This window comes from Cuculus canorus, chromosome 20 (assembly GCF_017976375.1).
Source record: "Cuculus canorus isolate bCucCan1 chromosome 20, bCucCan1.pri, whole genome shotgun sequence".
NCBI classification, from domain to species: domain Eukaryota; kingdom Metazoa; phylum Chordata; class Aves; order Cuculiformes; family Cuculidae; genus Cuculus; species Cuculus canorus.
In genome coordinates this window covers 12,031,534-12,048,952 of record NC_071420.1, presented here as the reverse complement: position 1 = coordinate 12,048,952, position 17,419 = coordinate 12,031,534, and the positions used below count along the sequence as shown (strand labels likewise).

General features: G+C 47.1%; 1 protein-coding gene across 1 annotated transcript; it reads right to left on the bottom strand.

Annotated features, from left to right (window-relative positions):
* Positions 1-985: 985 nt before the first annotated feature.
* Positions 986-16,634, bottom strand: LOC104057358 (eosinophil peroxidase). Its single transcript, XM_009558714.2, has 14 exons — positions 16,628-16,634; positions 15,449-15,526; positions 14,796-14,889; positions 13,675-13,850; positions 12,662-12,785; positions 9,436-9,565; positions 8,048-8,248; positions 7,637-7,952; positions 6,636-6,796; positions 6,004-6,256; positions 4,280-4,450; positions 3,213-3,450; positions 2,574-2,791; positions 986-1,026 (listed from the first exon to the last, which is right to left on the bottom strand). The coding sequence occupies exons 1-14, from the start codon at positions 16,632-16,634 to the stop codon at positions 986-988; spliced, it is 2,208 nt and encodes a 735-aa protein (XP_009557009.2).
* Positions 16,635-17,419: the final 785 nt, after the last annotated feature.

Below are 17,419 nucleotides of genomic sequence, written 5' to 3'. Positions count from 1 at the left end.
GGGTTTAAATAAAAGCTGTCTCTAGGCTCCAAAATCACAAAATCGTAGAATCTTTTAGTTGCAAAAGACCTTTGAGATCATTGAGTCCAACTGTACCTGTACAATACTAAACCAGATTCCTGAGGGATTTGACCACCTATCTTTACACCCCTCCAGGGGTGTAGACTCCATCACCTCCCTGGGCAGACTCTCCCAGTGCCTGAGAACCCTTTTGGTGAAGAAATTGTTCCTAAACCTCACTTGGCACAACTTGAACCCATTTCCTCTCATCCTATCACTTGTTACTCAGGAGAAGAGCCCAGCACCCACCTCACCACAACCTCCTTTCTGAGAGCCACAGAGCTCAATGAGGTCTCCCCTCAGCCTCCTCTTCTCCTGGCTGAACAGCCCCAGGGCCCTCAGCTGTTCCTCGTGACCCTTGTCCTCCAGCCCTTTCACCGTCTTCGTTGCCCTTCTCTGGACACACTCCAGTGTCTCAATGTCCTTCTCCAGTGTCTCCAGAGACTGAAATCTCACTCCTAAGTGGAAACAACTTGAATCATTTAAGATTTTGTGAAAAACAAGGTGGAAATAAGGAAAGTTTTGATTACGTTTACATGAACTGGCTAATTACTAATCAGGTACAAAGGATAAGGGATTTGATTTTGAAATGCAAGGCCACCAGCCTCGAGATTTGACACCCATTCAGGGTGGGAAGTAAAAAGTTGTGCCTTTAGAGGGTCTCAGGCACCCAGATCCTGACCAGCCCTTGCACACCTCTCAACTTGTTTTTAGTGCAACACATAACAAAATGCTACCAACCTGAAATGTGACATTATTGAATGCTTTTATAAATGAATGAAATAAAAATCACCGCACAGCAAAGAAAACAGCAGACACAGTTTTAAGCTCCTCTTGGGGCAATCACGTGCCAGGTTCAGTCAATTGCACTCAGCTGAGTATGAGTTATGGGCAGTGGTTTCCCAAGAGCAGCTCAGCACCACCATTAGGAGTTTCCAGCACTGGTCTGATGAGCAGGATCAGAAACTGTCAGAGAAGCAGAAAAAGTTACTGAGAAGCAGAAATTCTTTGCGGGACACTATATTTCTCCCCTCGTTTTTATCTGACTCCATAGCTTGAAACAGTCAGTGAGGAATGGGCAAATGAGTACCAGAGCACTCCTGTATCCTTGTATCTCTGCAGTGCTTCGCACCTTGTCAAAAGATCCCTACAGTGACCCAGCATCAGCCAGCTCTTCAGGTGAGTGGGTTTGGGGCAATTTCTTTACCCATGAAAAGGTTAAACTTCTTGAAATTGTGTTTTTAACACCCTGGGATTTCATTGTCTCTGGGTTGTGCAAACATAGTCTGACTTTCTCCCAGCCCCATGATAAAAGAGCCTCAGGAAGCAGCAGTTAATAAAAGCAATCAGGAAGCCACTAATATTGAGAGAGAAAGCGAGCATCAGCCGGACTTGGTTCCTAAAAAATGAGGTGAAATCACCAGAATTTAGCCTTTATAACAAGTGCAAATGTCTTCTTTAAACAGCAGCACTTGTCTCCAACACAGTCTATCAAACTCATTCAAGAACTGTAAGAGATGCTGTGTGGTTTGTGCCTTGCGGAAGGACAGAGTAAGTGATCCCGGGGTGTTGTGATCATCTATAAACAAGTTGCCAAAAGGAAAATTTTAAGGCAGTCCATTCTGCTCCGGTCATATTTTTCTTCTGCAAGTCTCTGCACGCCCTACACCATTTTCAACTGTGAGATCCCATGCCAAAACATATCAGGAGGACAAGGCTGGTGTCCACATCTCTATGAGGACACTATTTTACTGTCTTTCAGATGTGGTATATCATCTTCTCCGACTGTGTGTGTTAAACAATTGATGTGACAGATCATACAGGATCAAAACCCCACCAGATATCCAATAAAATCATTGAATCATGCAATGGTTTGGATTTGAAGGGACCTCAAAGCCCAGTTCCACCCCCTGCCATGGGCAGGGACACCTCCCACTGGATCAGGGGCTCCAAGCCCCATCCAATCTGGCCTGGAACCCCTCCAGGGATGGGGCAGCCACCACTGCTCTGGGCAACCTGGGCCAGGGCCTCCCCACCCTCACAGCAAAACATTTCTCCCTGAGATCTCACTTCAATCTCTGCTCTTTCAGCTTAAATGCTTTAGAGCTGTAGGGGAGGCAAAAGGATAACAGGGGCTTGGAGCAGGAAAATAAGAATTTGGAGCAGGTTAATTCTGACTGATTCCTTCATGGACACTCTTCTAGTGAAGTAAGACTCCCTTTGTCCTGGAATAAGGTGTTTACAGAAGGACACATTCACAAGGTCCCAAAAGGACTGGATTTTCAGGGATTCCCCTTCTAGTTGAAGAGGAGGAGGCAAGCAAATAAGGGATGATGAAGGTGATGGCTTACAAAGAGACCAGGCTAACAGTGGTGGCTGAGTGGGCATGAATGGATCCTCAAGGTCTTTTTAGGGGCAGAGTCACTGTGATGACCTCAGTTCTTTTATTTCTTTAGGCACAAAAGAGTCTGACCTTGTGGGGCAGTTATTCTTTTTGACAGACAACTGCATACCTGTTGTGCCACTCTCAGGCTCTTCTTCCCAGGGTGAGAGGTTGAGCGTTTCCATCTCGTGGCAGTCAAAAAAGTCACTGGGATAACTGTTGACCTTGAACACATCCCTGGGTATCTTTTTGATACGAGTGTTGTCACAGATCACTGCTGATAGTGTCGTCTTTCGCAGTGCGTTCAGCTGCTGCGGAGTGAAAATTCCTTGGTTTTCCCACCAGAACCTGCAATGATATTTTCAGAAGAAACTCAGAGTCTCCTTGAAGGAATTTGGTGCTAGCTACTTGCCAAGATGTGAATGTGACCAAGGTGAATGTGTGCTCAGATCCACCTTGATTCATCAGGCAGCAGGCACATGCCTTTAGAGGCAACTCCAGTGTGGTCATGTCTTCCACACAGCATCACCATCCTCCCATTTTGTACCCTTAGAGCAAATGTCACTTCAGGCAGAAACTATTGAAGATCGCCCACAGCCTGGGGAGCCTCATCTGCAAGGATCTGCAGGAATAGGCTGAAAAAAAGAGCTCTTTGACAACTAGGCTAACATCAAGGTGTGAGCCCTGCTGGGAGTACTGTGTTGGAGGTGGGCTGGATTAGTTTGTTGCATGAAATCCTGGCGTTTTTCCCCTAACAAATGCTCCCTACCTGTCCCCATCACGCAGGTTCCTGAACTGGGTGCCAATGATGCAGGCCAGGAGGGGTCCAACCCTGCCGCGGGGAACAAAGGGTTCTGCAACTGCCCCAATCCAGACGTCAATATTTTCTGGTGTCCCATACAGGTCCATGAACTTCTTGGCCAGTTTGGAATTGCCTAGCACCTCAGAGAATTCTTCTAAGTTCTGAGGCTGGGAGAGCCCACAGAAGCGCCTCCAGGCATTGTAACCTGCAAAAGCAGGAATAGCAGCTGATAAGGACCCATGACTCCCTACCATCTGCCTACAACCAGAAGCTAGACAGATCCATTGGCCCATAAACTGTACCTGCTTCTTTTCATGGCATTAAAGGATCTGGAAAACGCTATTGTCTAAATAGAGTCAACAGTCACATTTTTAAAAACTCTTTTTGTATGCACACACTGAACTAGCAGCTTGAGTTGTCCTTGCACACAAATACAGGTTCATCACACCCTATCCGTTGGAGCTACCTAGTGCACCAGTGCTTGCAGTTTGGAGAGGCGACATTTCTAGGATCAAAGTCCTAGAGAAGAGCAACATTTGGTTGTGTTGAACCCAAGAGCACACATTCTTCTCTAGGGCCTGGGGGCAATCATACCCGTGGGTGAAAGCCACTCCTGCTCTGAGCTCTGGGTTGACTGAAGACACAAAATACGCGTTATGGGCAAAGAACAAAGCACAGATGGTCTTTTCTGCCCACGTGAAAGCTGAACGTAGTTGTTTGTGTCTGTACCTTCTGTATTCCACATGATGTCTCTTTGCAACACATCACTATTTCTATTCCTCTTTATTACATTAACCCAACAATAATTTTTTCTTCCCAAGCCTTTTGTCTTTGTCTTAAATCCCTCAGAAAAAAAAATCTTTATAATACAGAAACCTTTATTTCCCTGAGCGACACTGTTTATCCATCTTGCGCCCTCAAATATGTTTCTTCCCACTGCTATGGAAAAAGCTTAGTATATTCATGGAACCACCACAGACAGCAAAAGGAAGAAGAGTATTGTTCATAGGAGATGTGGACTCATGTCTCTTTACCTGGAAGGCCATGGTCTCTTCCCCGTTGCATGTTCAGGGCTGCTAGATCCAGACCCATTACCTCCGTCTGCTCAAAAAGGTGGTTCTGGAGCTCCTCCACAAGCAGCTGATTCTGCTTCCCCAGTTTGGCATGGTCAACCATCATGCCCCGTATCAGTGGGTCAATGCCACCTGCATTCATTGCAAATTAGGAGAAGACCTTTTGTACCAGGTTCCAGCTTTGATGCTCCATTTTGTGCAGCTGCATGAGATGTTGTCTCTCCTCTGGGCTGTGTGGGGTTCACCTTACTCCTTATTTCCATTTCAAGGTACTAGTGCATATGTACATACCTGCATATATCAGGAGATGAAGCCTCCCTCTGGATGAGGCCTCCAACTGGATTCCCCACCCTTCCCCATCTCCATCCCTCAACCTTGCTCTCCTGCAGCCCCAAACCCACTTGTTGCCCACCTGGACATCCAGGTCACTTTCTGCTGAACTGCTCCTTAGCCTGGCAGTCCCCAACTTGTCCTGATACAATCATGGAACGGTTTAGGTTGGAAGGGACCTCATAGCCCATCCAGTCCCACACCCTGCCATAGGCAGGGACACCTCCCGGTGGATCAGGTTGCTCAAAGCCCCATCCAACCTGGCCTTGAACACCTCCAGGGACAGGGCAGCCACAGCATCTCTGGGCAACCTGTTTCATGAGGTTCCATCCAAGGTTTAGGTTTTGCAATTGGTTTTGTTTATAATTACCTATTAATTGACAAATATTTACTAAAACATTAAATAGAATGATAGAATTCATTCATGTCTCTTTGTCTATGTCTTTCTCATAGCCATTAAGACAGTATTAGTAAAATACAGGAAAATTGGCTGCATGTGTGTATTTTGGAAAGTTTTCCATAATTCAATAACTCATTTAGGAAGAGACATTTGTCTTGGAAAGATTCCTGTCCACAGATTCAGCTGCAAAAGAGCAGGATCCTGTAACTTCCTTTAGAGCGCAAAGAGACCAGCACCACTAGGAAGCAATCGTGCTGTCTTAGCTCAGTTTGATTGAGCCTACCCTCTGGCAATGCCTGCTAATTGCAGAGGGGTAGAACAGCTCAGATTGACCTAAATTTTGTTTTGATGATGTTTGGTGCCACGAGTCTCGTTCCTCCTGTAACAGGACGAGCAGTTCCCCTGTTTGTAGGCAATGCTTTCACTGCTGGATCTCGCTGAGTTGAGAGATGCACAGTGATCCATGAAGGATATTTAGCCTGTTACGTGGTCTGGTTATTTATGGACGTAAATGCAATTGTCGTGCAATGAACTGAGGAAGACAACATTGAAAAACTGTGCGTAAGAAACTACAGAACTGTATGTTCAGATGAAAAACCCTGCTGCAGTGCAGCTGCTTCTGCGGGAGTTGGTGCTTGATAACATTCAGTGTTTGGAGGCTCCTTTGCCTGAGTGCACTGCAGAACCAGTGTTAGTCTGTGCTTGGTGACCATTCCGCAGTGCTGTCCTGCTGCCCCATGGTCAGCAGCCCACTAACGTGCCTGCAGCCCCTTGGGCAGACATGTTCTGAGCACGTTCCGAGCTGAATGGTGCTGTAATTTGTGTAAGGCCACTTAAGTAGATGGAGCTAAAGCCAGTTTTGGAGTCTGGGCTGATGTGCCTGGCCAGCTAACCTCCACCTGAGCATCTGGTCCACCTGACTAGACCAGGGCTGCTGGCTGCCCCACATTCTTACCTTCCATTACAATTCTCCATGGAGCGCAGAAGGTCAAATGAAGAGGGACATTGGAGAACGAACCCAAAGGCTGGAAATTGTCATCCAGACGGGATACAAAAGGCCTTACTGATGTGTGACCAAATCGGAACGCCAGGGAAAACACATTTGAGACTGTCGGATCCACATCCTCATCATAGCCAGCATATGGAGGGATCCACTTGCTGGTCTCCTCCGCCAGCACAAGCGGGAGGTAATCCCTGTATGTTATTATCTGAAAGAGCCCAAAAGCAGAGCAAGTTGCCAGCAGCTGTAGGAGAAATGCCATCAAAGTAGAGTGCAGAACACGGACACAGACTGGCTGTCCCAGAGCAGAGTTCATTAAGATCTTCAGAAGAGAGATCTGTAGCAACAATATGAGTATGACAAAATATATTGAAATTATTATTATAATAAATATTTCATAAATCGGTAAAATAATGAATGAAAAAGCTCTGGATACCCACACTGTCACAGATAGACCATCCTTATTCACAATTTTTGAAGCTCACATGTAACTTCACTAGAGCTGCAAAACATCGTTTTCCTCCTTTCCCTGGAAGAAAAACCATTCTTAAGCATGCAGCTGATAAACAGCAAGCAGTGAGCGGTACCTGGATTACAGCTGCTACAATTTTCCGACTCTCTTGGTAAAGCTTTTCCCCATCCCAGTGAGGGTTTAATCTCCTCAACTCTGTAACAAGGCGGTTGTGTTCCCGTAGGAAGATGGTGTGCAGTGCAGACAGACCCAGGTTCTCAGTTACTCGTTTGTCACCTGTACATGAAAAAAAATTAGGAATTTTGCAAATAGTTTCTTACTTTTGCAGCAGGGCTTTCTGTTAGCACAAATGAGGAACAACTGATGGTCAGTGTTACGGGTGGTAATGCTCATTGTTAAGGTTCCAAGCTGTCATTGTTCACAGTTTGGGTTGGAAGGGACCTCAAAGCCCATCCAGTCCCACTCCCTGCCATGGGCAGGGACACCTCCCACTGGATCAGGGGCTCCAAGCTCCATCCAACCTGGCCTGGAACCCCTCCAGGGATGGGGCAGCCACCACTGCTCTGGGCAACCTGGGCCAGGGCCTCCCCACCCTCAGAGCAAAACATTTCTCCCTAAGATCTCATCTCAATCTCCTCTCTTTCGGCTTAAAATCAAATTACTCAATTCTCCCTGGTACCACATTCTAATTTTTTATTCTTTCATAGATCCCAACTTGCATCGGAAGCCAAGTCTGGAAGTTTGTCTGAAATTTAAACAAACCGATGACTCAAAACGCAGAACCTTTTAGGAGGGGAAGTGAGCCATTACTGGCACATTAATTATGAGTCCATGATTAAGAACTTTTAATTGTCAGGAGGGCCCCAGTTTACATGATCACATCGTGCAGGGCCTTGTACAAACATAAAGACACATCAGACACCTGATTATAATGACCCTTCTTGACTTTATGGACCACTGAAAACTACCCCACAGATTGAATCGTGGAATCATTAAGGTTGGAAAAGCCCTCTCAGCTCATCCAGTCCAACCATCAGCCCAACCCCACTGTGCCTGTTAAACCATGTCCCCAAGTGCTACATCTACACATTTTTTGAACACGCCGATGCACCTTACCTGCTTTAAAGCAAGGGATGTTCATGCTCTTGTTAGTGAGGACACAAACACTTTTTGTTTTGTTCTCAAAGGGCAATAATTCCAGCCCTGCATCTGTAAAATTCTGGTTCACAGCCATCAAACCCAGGAAGTTTGTCATGTTTCTAATACTCTTTGCCACAGAGTCTTCACTGCCGTACACTGTGCTGGCATCAATGAAGGAGCTGACGGCATTGATCTGCTCACGAGTAAATGTCCTGGGATTGCACACAGATGCTGATTGGATGAACGGCATGCAAGAGTTGGACCTCAGCATCCGTGGGTCATCAGGAGGGAACTAGAACAAACAAATAGAAGTGATAGTTCAGAAATTCATGTGGGTTTATTTTTACCATCTTAGGATAGCGTGGGGTGGAGGGAAGGTCAAGGGACCTTAATCGGGAAGCAAGGGGTCCTGAAGGCACAATCAGTCTCACAGTGAAGCTCCAGGCTGGCTCCTGCACCACTGGAAGGAGCTAAGTCTACGTCGTGGTTGACCCACTGGCCCCAATGCATGAAGACAAGAGAGAGCTCTTGATCTTGAGTGATGTTCTCATTGGCCGTGTGAGCAATTTCATTCGACACTTTTCGAACCTGCAGAAAATCAAAATGAAAATGTGTGTGAATATCTGTACCGTGGTGAATTTATCTCTTAGTAGAAGACCCACTGTGAGATCACACATAAGATGATCTTAGAGGAGCTCCTATGAATTAATTATGGCAATAAACAGACCCATGCTATGCCCCAGCTCCACTGAAACAGATGTGACAAGTCATGACTCCACAACCATTCAGCCAAGCCCAGCTTCATGGAAAGGCTTTTACAGCCAAAACTGAGGTATATGCACATATCCAGAAAGTCAACAAGGTGGCTGAGGAGCACCCAGACGTTATGGCTTGTATAAACATCCCAGTGTGCCTGAGCACACTGGGGTGTTGCCTGCACCCGAACTTTGGGTGCACACTTCTGAAAAGGCTGGCTTGTCCATGCTTTGCTTAGTGAAGTACTCAGAGGCTTTCTTCCTCATTCGCTGGCCAGGTGAGGGAGGGGATTGTCCAGCTCTGCTTCGCACTGGGGCAGCCCCACCTTGAGCACGGGGGGGGGGGCAGTTCTGAGCACCACAGGATAAAAGGGATCTAAAGGCACTGGAGAGCATCCAGAGGGCACGGAGTTGGTGAAGGGTTTGTAGGGGAAGAGTGTGAGGAACGGCTGAAGTCCCTGGGTCTGTTCAGCCTGGAGAAGAGGAGGCTGAGGGGAGACCTCATCACGCTCTGCAGCTTCCTCACATTGGGAGGAGGAGGAGCAGGCGCTGAGCTCTTCTCTCTGGTGACCAAGGACAGGAGCCGAGGGAATGGCAGGAAGCTGTGCCAGGGGAGGGTTAGGTTGGACATGAGGAAAAGGTTCTTCCCCAGAGGGTGGTGGATCCCTGGAACAGCTCCCAGGGAAGCAATCTCGGCACCAACGCTGACAATATTCCAGAAGTGTTTGGTCAATGCCCTCAGCCTCACGGTGTGATTGTTGGGTTTGTCCTGTGCAGGGACAGGAGTTGGACTCGATGAGCCTTGTGGGTCCCTTCCAACTCAGGCCAATCATGATTCTGTGTTTGTCTCCAATGAAAAAATGCCACCCCAAACCATAGCTCAGTTGTAGAATCCAAGTCTCAAATTGGGACCTGAGATCAGAGGAGAGGATCAACTTTACATGTTGCTACAGTTTCATTTCTGATGGATGCAGTGAGGGCAGTATCCACTGCTGTTATCTGGAGAAGAGCAGCTCTCACCAGCGGGAGTGGAAATCCATTGTATAGCTTCCCTTCACTTGCTCCTCGGGGAACAGACTCTCCATCTTCATATGCTGCTGGAAGCCAGCGAGCAAATGCACGATTTGAGGACCCCAGCTCAGGATGCTTCCTGGAGCACCACAATAAAAGCAAACAGCAGTGTTATTTCAGAAGCAAACAGGCTTGTACCCAGTAACATTTTTCACATTTTTCACATCCCTTAATTCCACATCTGATTACTCTGCTAACAGAGCTGACAGACAGAAAACATTGATAGGTAAATAACACCAAGATTATTATTGCAGAGAAAAATGAACTTTGACATGAAGAGATTCTTCATGTCATTATATGAATTTTATTTGGCAATTTAAATCTCTGTAGCACCTCTGTTTCTACTGCTGCTCCACATGAAATCACAGTAGGGCCATCACCAATGATCAGGGTGGCCATACTCTTGTCCAGTTGAGACCTGGAATCTTCCAAGCATGAAGATCCTGCACCTCTATAGGGACCTGTGCCAAGATAGCACCTTCAGGAAGTTTTTCCCCATATCAACATGTAAAACCTCTCAAACTACAATCTCCAGCTGTGGCCACTTGTTCTATTGTCTCATCTTACAGAAGAATTTGATCATGAAACTCAGCAGCAATTGTTAAGAACAACAATGATTACGGTTGAGCCGCTGAGCTGTGACCCTAAAGACAGAAATACAGGTTATTTAGGGGAAACCACCTACTGAATATCAGCAGCTTTCTGTGTTTAATCTCTAAAATCTATAAAACCTAGATAATAATCGACAAGAGTTAGACTCAGAATTCACAGCAGCTGGGAAATAAGAGTGTGCCCTAGAACAGCTGACACAATTGCATCCAAAGTTAAGAGTCCGGTACCATCACAGCTCTGGTTTTGATTGTTCTTACTGTCCTTGCAGGCAAAGTTCTGTAAAATATTCAAGCGCTGCCTCGTGGTGTTTGGCTCAAGCTGAGCAAGATCCTTGGAAAGATGTGAACATAACAGAGTCCTTTCGGTACCAAGAACCTCACACTCTCCCTTGGCAGCCCAGGAAATAAGGAAACTCAGCCTGGTTGCTGATGTCCCTGGGGAGCTGAAGTCTCTGGGGGCACTGGATGAATGTACAGACTGACTGTGACCCTGCACGGTGAGGGAGATCTCCCTGCATGAGCAGTGTAGAGCTGTGCTATTGCTTCACATCTGGCATATCTGTTTTAGGTCAGATGCACATCAGACACAAGGTCTCCTCAGACTCAGACGCTGGAGATAATGTGCCAGGCAGCTCTGCGCAGAACAGGACAGCAAGCCTTCGTTTCCAAGTATTATCCTAGAAACTTTTCAATCTTCTATTACAAAAAAAAAATAACTAAAAAGGAAAGAAATAAATGTGTAGTCCTGGGTTTGGACCGGGGGAAGCTCTACACAAAAAGCTGAAGAATTTTTTTTTTTCCCGCATTAAGGTTAGACACTATTAGAATAAGCCAAGAATTAAACTCTCATTTACTTCTCTTCCCTAGGCATCACCACAGTGTGGATTTCGGCAGCCACACAGATACAGTGAGAGCTTTGTGGTCTTATATGAACCAGGCACCAAATCTAGTCAAAGGATCCTAGAATCATGGAATGGTTTGAGTTGGAAAGGGACTTCAAAGCCCAGCCACTTCCAACCCCCTGTCCTGGGCAGGGACACCTCCCACTGAATCAGGGGCTCCAAGCCCCATCCAACCTGGCCTGGAACACCTCCAGGGATGGGGCAGCCCCCACTGCTCTGGGCAACCTGGGCCAGGGCCTCCCCACCCTCATTGTGAATAGTTTCTTCCTAATGTCCAATCTAAATCTCCCATCTTGCAGCTCAAAACCATTTCCCCTAATCCTGTCCCTGCTCTCCCTGATCCAGAGCCCCTCCCCAGCTTTTCTGGATCCCCTTTCAGTGCTGGAAGATGCTCAAAGTTCTCCCCACAGCCTTCTCTTCTCCAGGCTGGACAGCCCCAACTCTCCCAGCCTGTCCTCGTACAGGAGGTGCTTCAACCCTTACATCATCTCCGTGGCTGCCTCTGGACTCGCCCCAACACCTCCAGGGATGGGGCAGCCACCACTGCTCTGGGCAACCTGGGCCAGGACCTCCCCACCCTCACAGCAAAACATTTCTCCCTAAGATCTCATCTCAATCTCCCCTCTTGCAGCTCTAAATCATTCCCCTTATCCCGTCCCTGCCCTCCCTGATAAAAAGCTCTTCCCCAGCTTTCCTGGAGTCCCTTTCAGTACTGGAAGGTCGCTATAAGGTCTCTCCACAGCCTTCTCTTCTCCAGACTGAACAACCCCAACTCCCTCAGCCTGTTCTCGTACAGGAGGTGCTCCAGCCCTCGGATCATCTCCATGGCCTCCTCTGGCCTCACTCCAACAGCTCCATGTCCTTCCTGTGCTGAGGACTCCAGAACTGGACACAGGCTCCAGGTGGGGTCTCACCAGAGCAGAGCAGAGGGGCAGAATCCCCTCCCTCCCTGCTGGTCCCACTGCTCTGGATTCAGCCCAGGACGCGGTTGGTTTCTGGGCTGTGAGAACAAGTTGTCGCCTCCTGTTGAGCTTCTCATCCCCCAGCACCCCAAGTCTTTCTCCTCAGGGCTGCTCCCGATCCATTCTCCATCCAGCCCGTGTTTGTGCTTGGAATTGCCCCAACCCACCAGGTACAGGACCTTGCACTTGGTCTTGTTGAGCTATATTCACAGTACCCATGAAACCTCTGTTTTTAAGTATCTTGCTTGTGTAGTCAGTCCAAGACAGTTGGAAATCTGAAATTAGATAGTCATTGTACTCATCACACTCAGAGCACCAAGTCTCCTTTGGCCAAGGAATTTTAGCACTGTCCATGACCCAGATGAGATTTCCTGCAGCCTGATGCTGAGAGGGAGGCTGGCCGTGATAGTCCCAAAATCTGCTTTCCTCAGCCTTTCCCCTTAGTCCAGCCAAGAAGTCCTCTCCTTTATCGGAAGCAGCACATGAAGGGCAATGCACTCAAATCTGAATTTACCAAGAAATTACAACTTTTTTTTCCTGCCAGGCATAGGTAGAAATGAAACATCTGTTCTAGGCATTGCTAGAATGAGCATTTCATTCTTCTTGCTTTGTTGGAAAGAGCTTAATAAAACAACCATGAGCCACCTGTCCGGGTCAATGTGCAGACTGGAGACTTTCCTTGCACAAACACAACTCCTACCTGTTGTTGCACTCCCCAGTGCTGGTTCGGTACATGTCATGCTCCGGGCATTTAATGGAACGAGTCTGATAGTCACAGCCAGTTTCTTTGGAAATCATGTCCTTCTGTTTTCTGTCTAGTAGGTCTGCAAAAGAAACCATACAAAACACTTACTCTTACTCATTTTTACTTATCTTCCAGTGCAGAAAGAGGCTCCAGGAAAGCTGGGGAGGGGCACTTGATCAGGGAGTGCAGGAACAGGATGAAGGGAAATGGTTTTGAGCTGCAGCAGGGGAGATTGGGATGAGAGTTTAGGGAGAAATGTTTTGCAGTGAGGGTGGGGAGGCCCTGGCCCAGGGTGCCCAGAGCAGTGGTGGCTGCCCCATCCCTGGAGGGGTTCAGGGCCAGGTTGGATGGGGCTTGGAGCCCCTGATCCAGTGGGAGGTGTCCCTGCCCATGGCAGGGGGTGGAACTGGATGGGCTTTGAGGTCCTTTCCAACCCAAACCCATTCTATGATTCTAGGTCAATGTTTGAGTCAGGGCTGTGGATATTTAGCATCTGAAATAGAATTTGATGTCTGAAATACTTCGTTGATCCTCTGTCACCTCTGGTCTAGGGAAACTGGGTTGGCATGGAACAACTTTCCAGGGGAACACGGGGTGCAGGACTCCCAGCCACATTCTACCCTAGGCTGGGGATATAAATCATGGTCCTGCAGAGTGGCCCAACCTGAGCAGGTGTGGACGATGACCAGAAGTAAAAGTTCTCAGGAGTCAGAGTCTCCTGGCATTCAGCACATCTTGTCCCAGGTTTATCACACTTATTGTCAGGATGCTTTTACCATCAAAGCTATGAGCCAGGCCCTGCCAAAGGTGGTGATTAAGACACCAGACCGTCTGGTCTGCCTCTGAGCATGCTTAAAGGAGAAGTGTCCTATCAGCAGTGTTTTGCAGATCTGCTCTCCGACTTTCCTGCTGTGGAAGATTTTCTGCTGTTAGTTGTTCGTAAGAAATTTTGATCTATCCCACATTACCTGTAACATTGAACCTCCTTTTCCCAGATTGCTGCAGCTTTTTTTTGAGGAGATTCAAAGTCGTTTCCATGTAGTCAGCAGCACGGATGGCAGATCTGGTTGTTCCTACTGGGTCTTTTAAGTGCTTCAGGAAATCCATCGGGTTGGCAACATTTTCCTCTAGTTTTGTCTTTAAGCTGAACATAAAAGAGTTCCATGAAGCAGCTTCTCTGACATCAGACCTCCTCTATCCTGCTGAGCTGAGTGCTCTGAGATGTGACAGCACCACTGGGTCCCAGGCAGGCTCTGCTCACCAAGGACAAGCTGGCCACTCATCAGCTTTGCACATCATCTCAGACAGGTTTTGGCAATCATTTCATTGTGATCCCCTGCTTCAAGTCTGCATTATGTCCTTGTCACAATGAATGTTATTCTATCATGTGTAAAGCTAGATCAGTGGAAAACTGAGTTAGAATCACAGAATGTCCTGAGTCGGAAGGGACCCGCTAAGATCATTGAGTCCAACTCCTGTCCCTGCACAAGACAACCCCAAATGGATGAATGTTTACCTTTAGTATGTCATAAGCGATATTCTGTGACCAGAGAGATAACCTCGGTCCTGTCACATCTCTCCCTGCTCCCATGACTCTTTCTTGCACGATAAAAAAGCTTCCATAAGGTCAGTGGAGAGAGAATCCTACCCAGAGCATCCTACTACCTGGAACCAGCCTTCAGGGAAAATACATGAAGGGATGCCTGTGGTTTGACTTCCTCTGAGACTTTGTGACAGGGTGCTCATCTGCACAACTGCCTTATGGCTGTGGGTCTTTTGGAGAGAGGCAGAACTTCAGTTGCTGGGAGGGGACTCGACTTGTGCCTGGTGTGCGCATACCATGGACTACTGAGAGGTGTAGGTGAGAAGAGTGATGAAAGGTGTGGGTGATGAAAGGTGGCCTTGGGACTGAGATGGGACACAAAAAAACCAGCCAAACAGGGCCAAACAACCTCTCCTACTATGACAAGGAGAACCCTTTGAACAAAGGCATTTCCGTAATACGTATGCATTGGAAAACAGAAGAAACACACGTGTATCTCCTCTTACATCCTAATAACATAGTGGCCTTCATACGAAAAGGACTCACCTTCTTCGAGCATCTAAATATGCTGTGTCTACCAGCTGCCTGGCTTCACTGATGCTGCTCCGAAGAGATGAGTCTGAGAGCACCTCTGAGTCCTCTGCTAGAAAGAAAAAGCAGAACTCGAGGATACTTTGTGATGTGCAACACGAGGTACACACTGCAGCCCATTGCTGGATGCTGAGGTAAGCTGATTCGCTTTACATGCAGTCCCCACTGGGTGTTCAGTGCTACCTGGATACCTTCATCTGAGCTTCTCTTGCTCATCTGCATCAACTCATTACTGAGGTCTTGAAAGCCACAGGACAAGAAATGACATGGTAGATCATCCAGTTCACAGAACTGGTTCTGATGGCTTTGGGTGAGTTTTAGGGAGTTATTTTGTACCCTCTATGAAGATATTCTTCCCTGTAAGAAGGGGAATGTGTGGAAGAACATTATCTCTGATCCAGTTCCCTTATCATAAAGTGATGATCATATGCTTGGAAGATCTGTTGGTTAAACTGGCAATTTCCTTAGACATTGACTTCACTGTCAGGTGGTCAAATACCAGATATTTCACATTTATCTTAGAGCTATATCTAACCAGGAGTTCAGTCTGTGGTTTGACTCACATTTTTTCAAGCACAATAGCAGCCAAAGGAGAAAATGAAACTTACTCTTTAATGACGAGCCCATTGCACCAACTAAGCAGAGAGCGATGATGGATCCCAAGAGGGTCGTTCTTGGGTTGATGCCTAGAGAGAAATGCAATGTAAATCTTCTGAATGGACAGGGCTTTGCTGAAACATCAAAAGGTACTGACACTCCATCCCTGGAGGTGCTCAATGCCAGGCTGGATGGGGCTTGGAGCAACCTAATCCAATGGGAGGTGTCCCTGCCCATGGCAGGGGGTTGGAACTGAATGGGGTTTAAGGTCCCTTCCCACCCAAGTCATCCTATGATTTCTTCCAGGATCTAGGAATAAAATCCATCATTCCTTACTCAGCTCCATAGGTGGGACTTGGCTCATGAGGACTGTAGCTACAGGTATTGGCAGGACACAGTGACAGCCCTGTGATTTGGGGTGTCAGTAAAAGGGGCTGAGTAACTGCCAAGGAGGAGGCAGCCAAGTACTGTCCAGGCTCCTCAGATGAAGACTATTGGGAAGGTGAACTGCAAGAGGGCAGTGTTCTGGTGTCCTACCATTTGGAGGTTCCTTCTTGAGTGGCCAGTATAAAGGTTAGACCTCATACATCCTTCTCAGCCTTGTCACTGAGCAAAACACACTGCTGTGTCTAGCACTGGACCTCCAGTCTCCAATCATATTTTTAGTTTTTAGGCTCCCTAAAGTTTATCTCTATTTCTTTTTCACATTAACGCTAGAAATGTGTATTATTTAGTGTCATCAGTGTTATCCACAAAGGCACAGCACTTTCCCAGAAAGGAGGGCTTTAACCAAAAGGTTACAATTGGATATCTTTTACTTACTTAGTCAACATTTTAACTGTTTAGAACAAGAAAGACAAAATTTGGAAGAGATAAGGAGTTTCTCACAGTAGGATAGGCTATCTTACACATACAGTCTTGTGGAAATTCTTCAACTGCTTTCACCAGGGTTGAAGGATGCTTCATCCTTGCAATCTTATGCTGTTACAAGAGGCAGAAAAGCTGTCTTTTCTTTCTTAGCAAATGTATTTCACATAGGAGGGAGAAGGAAGCATGAAGGACCACCAGCTCCTAGCACTCTACTCTGCCTCCTCACCTCCTTGGGCTCACTTAGGGAACACACCAAGATCCACACCAGCAATATCAAAGCAGTTAAATGTAGTTATAAAATTAAAAAGCACTGCTCTTACCTGCCATCCCTGCAGAGCTGGTGAGGCTGGGAACAAGCCAGCCCTTTATAGCACCTGCGCCAGGGCAGAAATTAGCACTGGGTCTGACCTGGGTGTGGCCCAAAAGGGAGAAATTGGGACCAGTTTGAGCCAAGAGGAAACAACCGCTGTTTTGCTTTCTGGATTAAGCACCAAGGTGCTCACTTCTCCATTCCTGCTCAGTAAACGGTGGCTTCCTTTTTGACAAATCTGGAAAAAAAAAAGATGAATAAAGGCACAGAATTCTTTCCTGCAAGTGAAAGAGATTGGCTTCATTTTATGATGGTAAGAGAAGATGGTAGAATTTTGCTTCTCTTTCCTTCGTGGTTGACATGTCTGATGGTTTGGGAAGCTGGAAATGGGTGACTTTGCAACCATGCATTTGTGGAGTACACCAAGGTCCAAATGGTGGACCTGCCAAAATGTGTATCCAGGAAACACAGAATCATGGTATCATGGAATCACTAAGGTTGGAAAAGACCTCTAAGCTCATCCAGCCCAACCTCACCATGCCTGTTAAACCATTTCCCCAAGTGCCATGGCCACACAGCTTTTGACCCCTCCCCAGGGTTGGAGACTCCACCACTGCCCTGGGCAGCCCCTGCCAGGGCTTCACTACTCTGTCAGTAGAGAATTTTTTCCCAATACCCAATCTAACCTCCCCTGGCACAACTTGAGTCTGTTTCCTCTTGTCCTATCACCTGTCGCTTGGGAGAAGAGACCAGCACCCACCTCACCACAACCTCCTTCCAGGCAGTTGTAGACAGTGATGAG